The sequence below is a fragment of the Balaenoptera physalus genome, assembly GCF_965194825.1.
Source record: "Balaenoptera physalus genome assembly, chromosome: 18".
NCBI classification, from domain to species: Eukaryota; Metazoa; Chordata; class Mammalia; order Artiodactyla; family Balaenopteridae; genus Balaenoptera; species Balaenoptera physalus.
The window spans coordinates 14,714,193-14,730,155 of NC_138899.1; the positions used below are offsets into that span (position 1 = coordinate 14,714,193).

At 44.4% G+C, this 15,963-nt stretch overlaps 1 protein-coding gene across 1 annotated transcript in view; it reads right to left on the reverse strand.

Moving 5' to 3' along the window:
• The window catches only part of LOC309647551 (ATP-binding cassette sub-family C member 4-like), a gene marked incomplete at its 5' end in the record, with an annotated part of 133,275 nt that overhangs the window by 105,363 nt on the left and 11,949 nt on the right, over window positions 1–15,963 (reverse strand). Inside the window, 6 exon segments of the mRNA XM_082434981.1 lie at window positions 399–485; window positions 699–793; window positions 8,899–9,043; window positions 9,045–9,216; window positions 13,331–13,343; window positions 13,570–13,671. Of these exon segments, the coding sequence (XP_082291107.1) occupies window positions 399–485; window positions 699–793; window positions 8,899–9,043; window positions 9,045–9,216; window positions 13,331–13,343; window positions 13,570–13,671 (614 nt within the window).

The window sequence follows — 15,963 nt, forward strand, 5'->3', positions numbered from 1 at the left end:
CCGGCAGACAAGTGCCAGGCTACTGGGTCCCACTCTCCGATTTAAAAGCCGTACGTACAGCGTCTTTCTTATGGCTGGGGTCTGGGTCCCTCCACAACGTGTGGCCGTCAGCCACAAGCAGCAGGGGGAGATCTGCCACCTGCTCCTCAGCTCCCTACAGCACAGACTCCCTGACCTCCACACACTGGAAGCTCCTTCTGCATTTTCCTATCTTGACCTCATCATGATTCAAAATTTCTCTAGGATGGATCTTTTGTGGAGGGAAGGGAGGGGAGGGAGGGACACCAGGGCAGAATGAGCTGAGTCTCCTGAAGCACAAACGCTTTCCTGAGCTCTCTTCCCTGAACTCCACAGGGTTCTTGGAAAGCAGAAGTGACAGGAAACAGGAGCAAACTCACAGTTCGAACAAGTGCCTGCTCACTTCTGCATCTACTGCACTGAGCGGATCGTCCAGGAGGTAGACGTCTGCATCCTGATACACGGCTCTAGAAAATGTAGAGAGATGTCAGGGGAAGAACGCTTCCAGCTTCCTAGATCCCATTTCTGAATCATGACGGTGTCCAACAAATCATTATTCATTCCAAGAGCCAAGACCCTGCTTCACACAGGGGCCACCCGGTGAGCGGGGTCTGCCTGCTCACTTCCACTAGGAGCTGCGGAGGAGGGAGGGGCAGGATGGCAACTGAAACGCCATTTACCTTGCGAGGTTGACCCGGGCTTTCTGCCCTCCACTCAGCATGGTTCCTCCGTCTCCTATCACAGTTAGGTCTCCATCCTCCAAAACCTCTAAATCCTACGTGGAGACAGAAAAGGAGAAAAAGAGAAAGATTTCAAATGTGTTCTCCTCCTGCCATCCTAACCTTTTTAGCATTAGTTCTTCATACAAGTATTTGATCAAAAGCAATGGGTACATTGCATAGTGACTAAACCGTAACCTTAAACATTTTAAAAAACATCTCTCGGGGTTCTTCATTTGTTTACATTCTGTAGTTTTTCACAGCATTTATGCATTAGGTCATTTTAACAGATACTTATTGAGGATCGACTATATGCCAGGCACTGTTCTGGGCACAATGAATTCAGCCATGAGGAAACAAAGTCCCTAGAGTTTCTTTCCACAGTGGGAGACAGACAATATGGAAAATTAACATGAGTGCAAGTACTAAGGACTAGAAGAAAAAAGAAGCCAACTTAGGGGGATAGAGAGTGAAGGAGGGAAAGTGAGTCTATACTAGGGTCAGGAAGGGCTCTGTTCAGAGGGGGGCTGAGCAGATCTTCTGGAGGGTGGAGGGCCTTACGCAGACCTGGAGAGGGCGCTCCACACCGAGCAAGGAGCAAGTACAAAGGCTAGGGGGCAGAGGTCCGAGGTGTCCCAGGACGAGCAAGGAGGCCAGGAGAGCAGAAACAGATTGAGAACGAGGAGAATGAGGGCAGAGACAGAGCAGGAGGAGCCCTGGTTTCACTCCCAGTAAAAGGGGGAGGGGAATGGGGGGGACTGACATGGTCGGAGGCTTTTAAGGAATCACTCCTGCCTCTTTGTGGAGAACAGGCAGTAAGGGGGGAGGGTGAGAGAGGATACCAGTTAGGCCACTGCAGTAACCCAGGTGAGAGATGACGGTGGCCAGGACCAGAGTGGGAGAAGTGAGAACGGAGAGGCGGGGTCACACACTGCACACACATGTGGAAGGCGGAGTCTGTAAGGCCTGCTGATGGGACGGGTGTAGGCGGTAAGAGAGGAGGACGACTGTTGTTTGGGGCGTGAGGAAGGGGAAGCACAGGGTCTCCATTTACTGAGCTGGGGACGATGGTGGATGCAGGTTTAGGGGACTTCGCTTGCGGACGAGCTGAGATGACCTCCTGGTGATGTCACAGTGCGAAGGTCTGTGCTAGAGGCACAAGTGTGAGGGCTGGTGTCCCAGGCTGGTGAAGGCACAGGACTTTTCTTATCAAGGAATAAGTGCGTCTTAAACTGGACATCTTGCTGATCTCGGCCTCAGCTTCCCACTTTCAGAGAAGGGATAACACCTGACCTCTGTCTTCACAGTGATACTTAAGGCATACGGACAGAGCGACAGACAAGGTCCACACAAGAAATGGGAGCAGAAAGCAGGCTGGGCAGGAAACACAAAAGCGAAGGGGACAGTGTGCTCGAGGGACACCAAGCAGATCAGCTGGACTAAGTAGGTGCCTGTCCGTGGAAGCAAGAAAAACTCAAATTTAAGAAGGATATGAAGTTTTGACTTGAGGATCTGGGAATCTATCAAAAGTTATATTTGAATATTATTTAAGAAGTAAGTAGACAAATCAGAGTACCTGGGAAAAAAAGAAAAGATGATAAGAACATCCCCCAAGTGACAAGATAACAACCAGATTTAAGTTATACGGTGTTATATTAGAAACCTTTACTTAGATTGCCTATAATTATCACTGGACAGAACGTGGCATAGACAAGCAGAGTTTGTGGGGAGTTTGTCATCTACTAAACTCCTCAGGCATCAACCTAGGATACACAGCACTATCTTTCTGCAGATGAAGCCCTCATTTCTTTGTCTCTACTTCAGCAAATTTGGGGAGAAAGCAAGTGGCACACTGGGGTCTCCATGATAAACAAGTCGTTTGATCTCTCTAAGTCTCATTTTCCTCTTCTACAGAATGTGCTGCAGAAACAAGAGTCAGTAAACTCAAGGATGCTGTGAGAGTCAAAAGAAGTGTATGTCCTCAAGTCCATTCTCTACATCTTTATTCCTGTCCTGGACTTGAGGACATGGGGAGGGGGAAGGGTAAGGTGGGACAAAGTGAGAGAGTGGCATTGACATATATACACTACCAAATGTAAAACAGATAGCTAGTGTGAAGCAGCTGCATAGCACAGGGAGATCAGCTCGGTGCTTTGTGACCACCTAGAGGGGTGGGATAGGGAGGGAGACGCAAGAGGGAGGGGTATGGGGACATATGTATACATATAGCTGATTCACTTTGTTATACAGCAGAAACTAACACAACATTGTAAAGCAATTATACGCCAATAAAGATGTTTAAAAAAAAAAAAAGAAGTGTATGAACACCCTCTGTAAGTGGAAAAAGGACATGAATTGATTGTAACTTGCTATTGGTGACTTATCCCTATTTTCTCATCAAACCAACAGTGGGACCCCATTCACAGTGTGAATCACAACAGGGAAATCACATGACCCTAAGAAGAAGAGAAATACTATCTCCATCATAACCCTCCCTGACAGCCAGAAAGACACATAGGCACACACAGGTTCCCTGCACCCTCACTGGGTTGCATCAAATGAAAGGCAGCAATTGCTCTGTCATGAAAATTCATCATTATTTTACATTATTTCTTTGTTAGGCTCAAAAGTTTACACCATCTCTTGCTTTTGGTTTTCACGAAAAACAATGAGCCATTTTAAGATAGGTTTCCAGCCTTAAACACACACACATAAGCGCACACACAGTTACTGAGCCTCCGTTTCACTGTTGACAGTCCTTGCAAACTGTTCCACTTAGATTTTATGCGTTGATTTTATGTCATTTTGGTTTCCTTCTCAAAATTGCACCAAGCTATAGCACAGCAATCTTAACCACATTCTAGAAAAGGCACTTAAATCCACTCTTTCATTTAGCACAGTTAGGCATAAGAAACAGGCTCTCTGAGTCTGGTAGTAAGACTTCAAGTGTGTTATTTACTCTGAAAATTATTTATGGACCAGCCCCAAATGAGAAAACCACTTCAAAGGATTTGAAGTAAAATCCAAGTCAGGCTAATTTCCCAGCCACCATTTTCCGATTAGGTTAAAGGGAAAAGCCTGAGTTGAGCATATATTACACTTCCTCCCACTGGAGGAATTGTTACCTTTCAGTTAAATTTCACCAATTTTCACTGAAAAGCAGTACATAAACTAAAGAAACACAAGGAAATGGCGACGCTGGTTTGATGCCACCCGTCCTGAAGCACATCAAGGGCCCTTCAGCGATGGTGGAGACTTACAGTAGAAACATCACGGAGCAGACTGTGGAAATAGTTGACGAGGAACGGACGTGAGGTCCTGGCAGAGGAGGGCTGGGTTCCAGAGTCAAACAGCAGGAGGCCCCTGCCTTTCTTCACAGTTTTTCTTCCATTTGGAATTGCCCCTCCTCTCACAGCCTGTCAATATCCTGCCCATCTTTCCAGGCTCAGCCCAAACACACTCTTCCATGAAACCATCCTGGAGTCGTCTCTTTTCCTGCTGGGTTCCTAAGGCTTTGTTTGCATCTTTCATGAAGGACCTTCTCTCAGCTCCTGGAGGGTAAGATCTGTGCACCAAGCACTGTTCTGAACCCTGGTACTGATTATCTCTAATCCTCACAACAAGTTGCACAGTAAGTACTGGCCCCATTTCACAGATGAGGAAACTGAGACTAAGTGAGGTTACACCGTTGGTCTGAGGACTGTCAGCTTTTAACCAGAAGAGTTGGAATCTGAACCAAGCTCATGGCAGTTCATAGTCTTCTGCTCTTTCACATCATGCTATCCAAGTGGTGACTGAACAGTATATTTGAAATGAAGGCAATACTAAAATAATTCAAGACTTGAAGTCCTCTATACCTAGATAAAGAAGTATCAATAAACTTATTATTCTATGACTGTCAAGGCAATCTGAAAATGTCCAAGTTGGCAGGAATATGGTAAATATGAAATAAAAGTACAAGCTTGTGGGCACCCAAGAGGGGTTTGTAAATTCAAGCTATCTATGTGAGAAAATATTAAACTAGAATTTATCACTGTGATACCTTTAAATATGTATTGCCTGAAAGTTTTTAAGAGCCTTCAAGTGGTTGAAGATAATATGCAGACAAATGTGACATACTATATTACTTATGTTATGGTAACAGAATATTTTTATTGTTGATTTATATAATGTACTATGTGTAGAGCACCTATATAAATATCAACTCAAAAATGGAAGATAGGGGCTTCCCTGCTGGCGCAGTGGTTGAGAATCTGCCTGCCAATGCAGGGGACACGGGTTCGAGCCTGGTCTGGGAAGATCCTACATGCCGTGGAGCAACTAGGCCCGTGAGCCACAACTACTGAGCCTGCGCATCTGGAGCCTGTGCTCCGCAACAAGAGAGGCCGCGATAGTGAGAGGCCCGCACACCGCGATGAAGAGTGGCCCCTGCTCGCCGCAACTGGAGAAAGCCCTCGCACAGAGGAAAAAAAAAAAAAAAAAGGAAGATAAATACTCAGATACCTTCCTTCTTACATGTCACATTTTATGGAAGTGATTCTACCAAAAACTAGCTGAGCTTATAATTAATAGCTAATTTATTTTCAAAATCACTCTAACATTTATAGAGTGCTTGTTACATCCCTAGCAATCAGGTGCTTTAAAATCATTACCGCATTTCATCCTCAAAACAACCTTATGAGGTTGACAGTATTATTATCTCCACTTTACAGATGAAGAAACAGGCTTGCAAGGTGCAGACAATCAACCAAAGTCACACAGCTGAGGCACATAGAGACACTGAGACTCAATCCCTGAGCCTTCTGACTCCTGGGCCTTGGCGTCGATGTCATCAGCCTGAATCGATGTTGCCAAATGTGATTTACATCTTATCTATTTTGTTACCGAAAAGTTTTCAGCTCAATGAACTTTAATGTTTACTTCAATTAGATACTGTATAATGCATTTATATTACTATTAACATATGTAATTATGTTAATTAGACCTAGTATAATACATCTATGTTGTTATTAACATATGTAATACAAGAAATGTTGCTTTTTTTCTGTTTTTTCCCTCAGGATTTGGGGGAAGAGGGAGGTAAGGAGATCTGTAAGGAGAAACCTTTATTATATTTATATGTACCTACGTACATATGTATGAATGTAGAGAAAAGGGCTATAATAGCAACAATAGCTACCATTTACTAAAAACCTGGCATATTTGCATTTATAGGCACTGCCTGTAGCCTTTACAGTAATCCCACACCTCCCCCATTTAATAAGAGAGGAAACAGACAAATATCTGGAGTTACCACCCAAGACTGTTTCTCTCCAAAGGCCAAGGCTTTTCTACTACACGTGCAGTCTCTGTATCTACAGGCCAAAATAATTCCAGAATACCACTATTATCTGTGACTGTCTTATGCCCATCCACTGACACAGGGATTCCAGAAGGAGATAAGCAGAGGATCTCATTACTCATTAAGTGGTTCCCAGGTGTCGTAAAGACCTTGCTCACCCCTTGCTAATCAGAGTCATAGACGACGTTTCAGAGCAGCAGCAAAACCTCTTGGAAACCCTCTGACCCAACGCCCTCATTTTGCTGCAGAAACGTCAGAGGCCCAGGCAGGAAACAGGACGTGTCCAAAGTGACAGCAGGCAAGTGACGAAGCCGGGGCCAGGACTCCGCTCTCCGCTCCTTCTCCGCCCTGGGCCTCCCTTCCTGCCAAGGAGGGAATGGGCACGAGGGGCCCCAACTCTATGTCCCGACCACGCAGCCGACCAGGAGAGCAGTCCGTGTTTATAAACCTCACATCGCGTACAGAAGAATCGCTATGCAGCCCAATCCCGTAGGGGCCCCTTCCCACCAGAGTCTGTGCCGCACGGACACCCGAGGGTGGGTGAAGCCCCAGAGCACGGCCCGAGTTACTGGTCCCATCACCCCACGGGGCTGGGGCAAAGCCTCAGCCCCCGGGGAAAACGCTGAATGGCAGCCACTATCTCAACACCTGCTTTTCTCCAGAGATGCTCAAATGCTGGGGAGAAAGACAGGGCTGAGCTTCACCAGAAAGGCGAGGTCATGAAAGAAACCCCCCACAATGGCCTGCGTCTCTGGAGTATCATCTGGGAATCAGGAGCTGGACGTGATTAAGGTAAAGGGGAAATGTCTGAGATCTGCTTATTCCACATTCAACCTTACCTTCATCCATCACCCGCTTTTTAAAAAGTTCCTTCTTTTAAATTTCTTCATTTGAGAGGCAGCATGACACCGTGGAAAAGCACAGAGTCTAGAGTCATGCAGGAACAGACTGAACGTGAGGTGCAGATGTTGAGGAAAGCTGTTTCATCTCTCCAAGCCTCAGTTTTACCAACTACAAAATGAGGATGGTAACATCGAGGACACTCACAAAAAATTAATAACACATATACTTTTTATGTGCGCGCGTGAGCGTGTGTGAGATAGAAAAATGATTTGCACGTGGACTGAATAAACGGCAGCTACTGTTCTCACTGTTATACATTTGCTTTCCCCCTTCGTTTCTTCCACAATATATATACCACTTAATAAAAATCTAGCTCATTACTGCTAACTTGATGTCATTTCTGCAAATGCACAATCTCCCATTAACAATAACCTGGGAGGGCTTCCCTGGTGGCGCAGTGGTTAAGAATCTGCCTGCCAATGCAGGGGACACAGGTTCGAGCCCTGGTCTGGGAAGATTCCACATACCACGGAGCAACTAAGCCCGTGAGCCACAACTACTGAGCCTGTGCGTCTGGAGCCTGTGCTCCGCAACAAGAGAGGCCACGATAGTGAGAGGCCCGCACACCGCGATGAAGAGTGGCCCCCGCTTGCCGCAACTAGAGAAAGCCCTCGCACAGAAACGAAGACCCAACACAGCCAAAAATAAATTAAAAAAAAAAAAAACAATAACCTGGGAGAAAGAAATAGAAGCCCATTAAACGAGCAAGCAATTCTGTTTTGTCCGCATCAACTGATGCAATGTATGATGTTCAAGCCATTGTTCAAGCAGAATTACTCTTTCCTCACAAAGCAGGCGGGTTTGGAGGCCTCAACACCACGCCCTTGAAAGCCTGTCCCAGCCTTTTCCTCACAGCATAAAAGGACAGTCAGATGTCCAGAATGCACTGAACAGACCCCGGGGGAGCCCTTTAATGTTATTATTCACTGATTTTTATAATCCAAGAGAGTAACATAGTATTTATCAGTATTTACATTTGTCTTTCTTTTTGCCAAATTACATTCTCCTATCAGATAAGTTCAGTTTTCATCATTCATTCACTAAGTTCATTTAAATCCCAACAGAGTTAAATGTTTCAGTTGCCATTTTCTGTGAGACTCAATGCCATTTGTGAAAACGACCTTCCCCCCAGTGAAACAATGCAATATTAAGAAGAAATTTTAAAGCATTCCACTTTCCTTAAATAATAAAATACAAGTCAAAAATGAGGTGGAGAGGGAAACCTAGAGACTGAAAGGGAAGAAGGAGGCATCAACCAAGCGCAGGGGGCAGACCTTATGTGGAGCCTAATTCAAACCACCAGTGAACAAGATTTCTCAGTGAGATGATTAACAACATGCAAACGCTGACTAGAAGGTTGATGATATTCAGGAATTTTGGTTACTTTTCAGGTGTAATAACGGGGTGATTTTTTCCCAAAGGCTTTCCTATCTTTTAGAGAAAACTAGTGAAATGTTTACAGATGAACTAATCTGAGGTCTAGGATCTGCTTCAGAATAATTTGGGGTGGGAGTGGGGCTGGCGGTGGGCAGGGGTAGAGATGCAGCAAGACCGGCCACGAGCTGATCCTGGCTGAAGCTGAGGGATGGGTTCTTGAGTATTCATTACACTGTGCTCTCTAGTTTTTACAAATTTTTGTAATTGCCCATTAAAAAGAGAAGTTAAAAGTGAATAAAACTTCACAAAGTGAAACAACTCCCTCCCCAAAAAAGACATTCTATGACTGTTGTCATCACATCAGGATTCAAACAGTGACATACATGTGTGCATATTTACCCAGAAGACGAGATTAAAGTATTAAACAATATTAAAAGATCTTTCAAAATTTGAAAGAAACTTTTAAAAAACCTTGTAGTTTAAACTAACGCTCTCATTATTTGAAATTCGAGTATATATAACTCAAAAGTCATTACTCACCTTTTTCAAAGCACAAGTCTTTATTACTTTTTCATATCGTTCTTTTTCATATTTCTTCCCAAATAAAATATTACTCCTCACAGCTCCTGAAAACACCCAGGGCTGCTGAGAAACATACGCGATCCTCCCGTGCACGCTGACCAGCTCGGGGGCAGTTCCCCAGCACAGCACTCAACAGTGACGACTGAAACAGATGGCAACACACACACGTGAACAGGCAGCACTCAGGACAGACACGCCCGCAGAACAACTGTCCCCACCTTGGGCGCTTGATAAGCGATAGAACCCTTTCCTTTAGAATAACGATAAAATAAGATTCTTAACCCTTTCATTTAGAATCTTATTCTAAAGGAATAGGATTAAGTACAGTATTCTAAACCCTTTCGTTTAGAATAGGATTAAGGCAGTTGGGACAAAAAAAATGGAAAATAACACTATTGGTCAACGTAAACTAATGGTTGATAAGGATTATTAATAGTATAACAATCTACTCTGCCCAAGAGTTTCGCCCAAATGAAGTGCTATATTCAGCAAAGACTAATTAAGAATGTTTAACATTCTTAACTAGCAGAGCAGCCCAGCAGGACGTGTATTTCATGTACCTGATGTTTAATGCAGCTGTTCTTGCATCCAGGTATCCTTTACTTGACAAATACTTGCTCTTAAAAAGCTGTGTGTGAAGAATATATCCAAAATTATTAAAAGAACTCTGAAGTGAGTTGTGTCCAAAGAGCAAAAGTCCATCATAAAGGAAGTCATCACCCTCTTGTGTACACATCCCACGTTTAGATTTCTGTATTTTGTTGTACAGAACACAGGAGACTAAGTGCATGTGCACATGTTCTTAAAATCTCTTGCAACACACAGACGTGGCATGTCTGTGTCCACACCATCACAGCGCTCACCACACTGGGCTGAGATAATCTGCCTGCGCATCTGTCTCGCCCCAGAACCTGGTTGCCTCTGGAGGGCAGAGGCGTCTGGGTCTTGCTCACGTCTGTATCTTTAGCTCCAGCACATGGCTGCACATTCACTACACGTGCACTGACGGGACCAAGTCAAGTCACATGAGGAAATGCTCAAAGCTTCCCAGAAGAGCCATTACAACCTCCAGACTTCCTGGAGGGACCACTGTGACAAAAAAGAAGTCCCCATTGTCTCCATCCATCCACAATAGCTGTCACATAAATCATTTCCTTCACTGAGACGTCCAAAGTCCCAACAAGCAGTTCCCAACTGTGTAACATGAAGCACCAGGAAGGAAAACACAACGTGCTTATTAGCTTATTAAAATAATGTACTTGGGCTTCCCTGGTGGCGCAGTGGTTGAGAATCTGCCTGCTAATGCAGGGAACACGGGTTCGAGCCCTGGTCTGGGAAGATTCCACATGCCACGGAGCAGCTGGGCCCGTGAGCCACAACTACTGAGCTTGCGCGTCTGGAGCCTGTGCCCCGCAACGGGAGGGGCCGCGATAGTGAAAGGCCCGCGCACTGAGATGAAGAGGGGCCCCCGCTTGCCGCAACTAGAGAAAGCCCTCGCACGAACCGAAGACCCAACACAGCCAAAAATAAATAAATAAATAAATAAAGTAGCTATAAAATTAAAAAAAAAAAATCAGTAGATTCAAGTGACTATGAAATTCTATATATAGATTTTAAAAAAAGGCATAATTTAAAAAAAATAATGTACTTAATAGAATATTCAGTATGAGGTTTTTAATCATTTGTAAGTTTTCATTATGACCCTTGGTTTTAACTGTCTATTTCATTAATCTCCACAAGGTGGCAGCATAAGTGCATACATGCCTGGCCCTTTACTAATAAATAATTTGAAATCGCCACTAATCGCTCCATTTTCATTTGATAAAGAATGAATCTCATTAATGCTCAGCACGCAAAGGGGCATTTTATATGATAAAGTCACTCTTGGTAAATTAACTCTTACAAATAACGGTCAAAGCTCTAATTTCACAAGAGCTCTAATTTAACACCAACAGCAACAAAAAATGGGGAATAAAGAAATTAATTATGGGGACTTCCCTGGTGGCGTAGTGGTTAAGAATCTGCCTGCAGGGGCTTCCCTGGTGGCGCAGTGGTTGAGAATCTGCCTGCCAATGCAGGGGACACGGGTTCGAACCCGGGTCTGGGAAGATCCCACATGCCGCGGAGCAACTGGGCCCGTGAGCCACAATTACTGAGCCTGCGTGTCTGGGGCCTGTGCTCCGCAACAAGAGAGGCCGCGATAGTGAGAGGCCCGCGCACTGCAATGAAGAGTGGCCCCCGCTTGCCACAACTAGAGAAAGCCCTCGCACAGAAACGAAGACCCAACACAGCCATAAAAATAAATAAATTAAAAAAAAAAAAAAAAAGAATCCGCCTGCAAATGCAGGGGACCCAACACAGCCAAATATAAATGAATAAATAAATAAATTTTTTAAAAACTCTATTAAAAAAAATTAATTATGACATCATGGGTCAGAGTGATAGAGCCTCATATTTATACATGTTTCATGCATTACCTGTCCTGGCTAAACAGGGGCAATAAAGTACTTCTACTGTAAGGAAAACAAAAAACATGAAGATACATGCGACAGCACACAATCCAACGCGAGGGAGAAGGACAAAGTACTCATGCCAATCACAGGTAGTATTCCTGAGAGACGTAAGAGTGTATGCCTGTGTTAAGAAAACTGTCAGTAACTGCTAATGTTTAAAAAAAAAAAAAAAGAGTGGTTACACTTGATTAGTAAAATGCCCAAAAGATCGAAAGGCAGAGTCTGGACAATCTTCAAAATGAAAAATTTTGCTGGAAAGAACTAAACTAATTATAAAACATTCACATACTAAAAAAAGTGACAATTATTTTTCATCACCAAAAAAATTAGCCCCAGATTTTATAGGTATTACAAATCTATCAGTAAGAAGCTAGATTTTAATACATGAGAAACATTTTTTAAGCTTCTCCATTCCTTTCTTCCTGTCTGACACCTAGGGTTCCTATTTTACTACCTTTCACTCAGTTATGACAACAAAACAATGAGCCACATACAAACATCAGCTTCCCATTGCAGCCCCTCACAGTCTATCAGGGCCAGACATCGAGTTCCCTCCCTGTTCAGGCTTCAGGATCGGGCACCGCTCTTCCGTGACCAGAAGGGGGCAGCACTCGACAGCCCAGGGGTACCGGGGACTGTCTCCTGATTAGCCAGGCTCAGGCGACACTGACTCAACAAGGACCATCTGAGGGATGATCATCTGACCATCAGCTGAGCCCCACTCTGTAGCAGAGACCGTTTGAAATCCCTGCCCCGTGGAGATTTGGAGGCTCTCACAGGACCATTTATTTTAAAGCTTCAAGATTGAGACCAAGTCCCATCATTTCACGAATGAGACCTGGGTCTCCGAAAACCTCCCCCACCTGCCCACCTGGCTGTACAGCGGAGCAGGTTACAGAGCTCATGTCTATCTCCTGCCTCCCAACCCAGCATGCCCTTCATTCAGAAGCAGCTTCTCCCCAAAACCTCCAAGGACTGCGCCCCTCCCCCTCCGAGGGCTCTCTCACCCATGACCTAAGTTGACAGGTTCTAATTACTAATGACCCCAGCGTGGAGCAGAATCCTTCCATAGGCAAGGCCAGGACCACAGAATAGGGTGTTCTGTAGCATAACGCAAGTTGCACGGAAGTCTGAGAACATGTTACTAAGTTCTTGAAAGAAGAACAAAGGAGCTCATTTTAAAATGCTACATAGTTTGGTACAAAAGAAATTTGGTAATGGGTCATTCAAAGTATGTGTTAGCATTCACAAAGAATCGCCTTTATAATGGAACTTTAATGATGCTTTCCATAAATGTGCATTACGACGAGAAATACCACGCTGGAGGTAAACCCATGTGCACAGAGGACCATGGAACCAGGGGGCAGGGGGAGCGTTTCAGTCGTCGGTAAAGGGGCTGCACAGGGTGTGCAGTATTGACAACTTCTTGAGAGCAGACCCTGTGTGTTTTCTGTTTGCCTGAACATCATAAATAAACCAAGTGTTGGAAAATCACCAGTTCTCCCTGTCAGCTTGCCACACAGTGCAACCCTGCAACTGGGAATCACTGGTGCTCACTATGCCCTCCTGCTGTCGCCTCCCCGTCCCTGGCTGCCACCAAAGTAGCCAGAACCATCCAGAAGCTAAGGATGGGGAGCCTCCACCCTGCCCCACAGTAAAGATCTGTATGAAGATCCATGGCTTCACTCCATATGTAATAAGATGACCTGAGAACATCAAGGCAAAAATGTACACTGATCCCCCAAAGCCTCTGCTCTGTAACAACTGGTCATGTACCTGTTAGTTAACCCACTCCATACTGCAGCATTCTGTCTGTCCAATCCTATAAAGTCTAACATTACAAACGTATGTACTTGACGTTCAAAATGTACTGATACTTTGAAAGCTCTCCTGAAAATGAGATAGAGAGCAACATGTCACACGTCTTAGGCTGATTTTATGGTTAATCTCCAGTAGCTGCAAACCTTATTCCTGATTTTGAGAATTTTTATAACATACTTGCAGTAAATGAGCAAGTCATACCTTACAACATGTGTAAAATCTGAAAATTCTCCAATAAATCTATGTCTTCAGTTGTCTGTTAGCAGTCAAGATCTTAGAATGAAGCATTTGTTACCTCATCCCAAAAAGCAGTGAAATCTTGCACGTCCACTATGGTTTTACCATCTGATGGCAGCTGAGGGTTGCACCGTGATATCTCATCAAGTAACAGAAAATTCTACAGAAAAGGAAAAACAGATTGTTTAAACTGCAGGAATAAAACACAAACAAAAATAATCACTTTCCTGGAATTTGCAATAAAAAACTTTATACAGCTTATATATCATTTTGCCAACTATATTTAAAATGTTGGTTCACATCAGAACATACTAAATAATATATAGAATAATATATACTATTATTATAACATATAGTATATACAATCATATAGTATACATAGTACACATGTATAGCTTATTATATATATTATATATGTGTGTGTGTGTATATATATATAAATAAATAAAAGAGTTCCAGGCCATGAGAAAAGTTGTAACTTTCTCAACAAGTATACTGGTTTACTAGTTCCTCCTTAAGGAGAAAATATGGCTCCAAACTCCAACATATTTAAAACCCGGACATTTTTATTGTTTTACTTTTGTGTTACTAACAACAAACAGGGGAGTTGGAGTTGGTAGGAAATGATTCCATAAATATTTCCTGAATCCCACCATGTACCAAGCACCATGCGACATACCAGGAACACAGAGAGGAAGGCCCTTCTCAGGCTTTCAGGAATCAGGTGGCACAGGACAGGCTGGGAACACAAGACAAATGGCAGAGACTCTGAATGAAAACCCTGCCTCTGCCTGTTTTGAGTTGTGACCTTTTCCTGGGCACTTAAGTATACTCTGGTCTTCTCCTCATGTGTGTTAAATCAATATCACTGCTTGTCATTAACTAGCACTGAAGTCATTGCTCTAAAAATGAAATGCTCTTATTAAGTCTCTTAAGAAATAGTTTACAAGCATCTATTCACAATCACTTGTCTCTTTTCCTTAGTCAACGCCCTCTCTCCTCGACAGCAGGAATGGCCGCATCTCCCACTTATTATTTTCACACCCCTTAGCAGCTATTCAATGCAATTCAGCTGAATAAAACCAAGTCCTGCGAACCACTACTGAACTAACAGAATCATATATAGGAAAACTCCCTCTTGCCCTGCAAATGCTGGACATAATTCAACAAGAAAAGCTACAGTGGTAGAGAAATACCACCCTCATTGCCCACTCCCCCCCCCCACCCAAGAACTGTGAACGTGTGGCAGACAGAGACTGCTGGCTGTTCTCAGAATCTGCTCTCGTTCTTCTGAGGTAACAAACCCCGGATTTTAGCCGGCACCTGGCAGCCTGGAAGGAGGCCCTCTCTCTCCAGCCTCCCGAGCAGATAGGTGTAGCCACGTGACTACATCCAGGCCGGTGGAAAGTGACAACGTCCGGGACCTTCATCCACCCCACGGCCTGGGCCTTGGAGGTCACCAGCTGGGTCAGGGCCACATGCAGAGGAGCAACAAGAGAGAAAGAGTCTGGGTCCCCAACACCCTGGAGGATCATACTAGCCACGGAACTTGTTATGGGGTGAACTGTATCCCCACAAAAAAGCTATGTTGAAGTCCTAACCACAGTTACCTCAAAACGTGACTTTACTTGGAAATCGGGTTGTTGCAGATGTAATCAATTAAGGTGGGATCACACTGGAGTAGGGTGGGCCTGATACTGAGCAGGAACCTATAGGGCTCCTGGGCTCAAAAGCCTTTCTGAGTCGCCCATTTCTTTGATTACAGGAAATAGGCTTCATTCAGCCTCCATGACCTTCCCTGAGTTCGAACAGGCAGGTTCAAACTGTTGTTAATTAGGGAAAGGAGGGGATGGGAGACAAGGAGAAACAGTCAAGAGAAACAATAGTGCAGCCTTGCGGGCAGGGTCGTGGTTCCCCACCCAGGGATACACAGAAAGATACCTTCGAGCTGTTTTGCAGATACTGAAACCCACACGAGGTGGGAGAAGTTAACGGTTAAGCACATAGACCCCAGACCAGTTGGAACCAGGTCGATGATGTTGACTCCCACTTACCTCCCCACCAACCAATCAGAAGAATGTCCACCAGCTGATCATGCCCTCTTTGAACCATTAATATAAAACTTCTCACTACCCCCTCCAGGTTGGGACACACAGTTTTGAGGGCATTAGCCCACTGTGGCCCCCTTTGCCTGGCAAAGCAATAAAGCTATTCTTTTCTACTTCACCCAAAACTCTGTCTCCGAGATTTAATTCGGTGTCAGGATACAGAGGCCAGGGTTGGCTTCAGGCCCTGAATCCAATATCATTGGTGGCCTTATAAGAGATGCAGAGACAGACACACAGACAGAAAACAACCACACGATGATGGAGACAGAGGTTAGAGTGATGGCAGTTACAAGCCAAGGAACGCCAAGGTTTGCCTGCAACCACCGCAAGCTAATAGAGGCAAG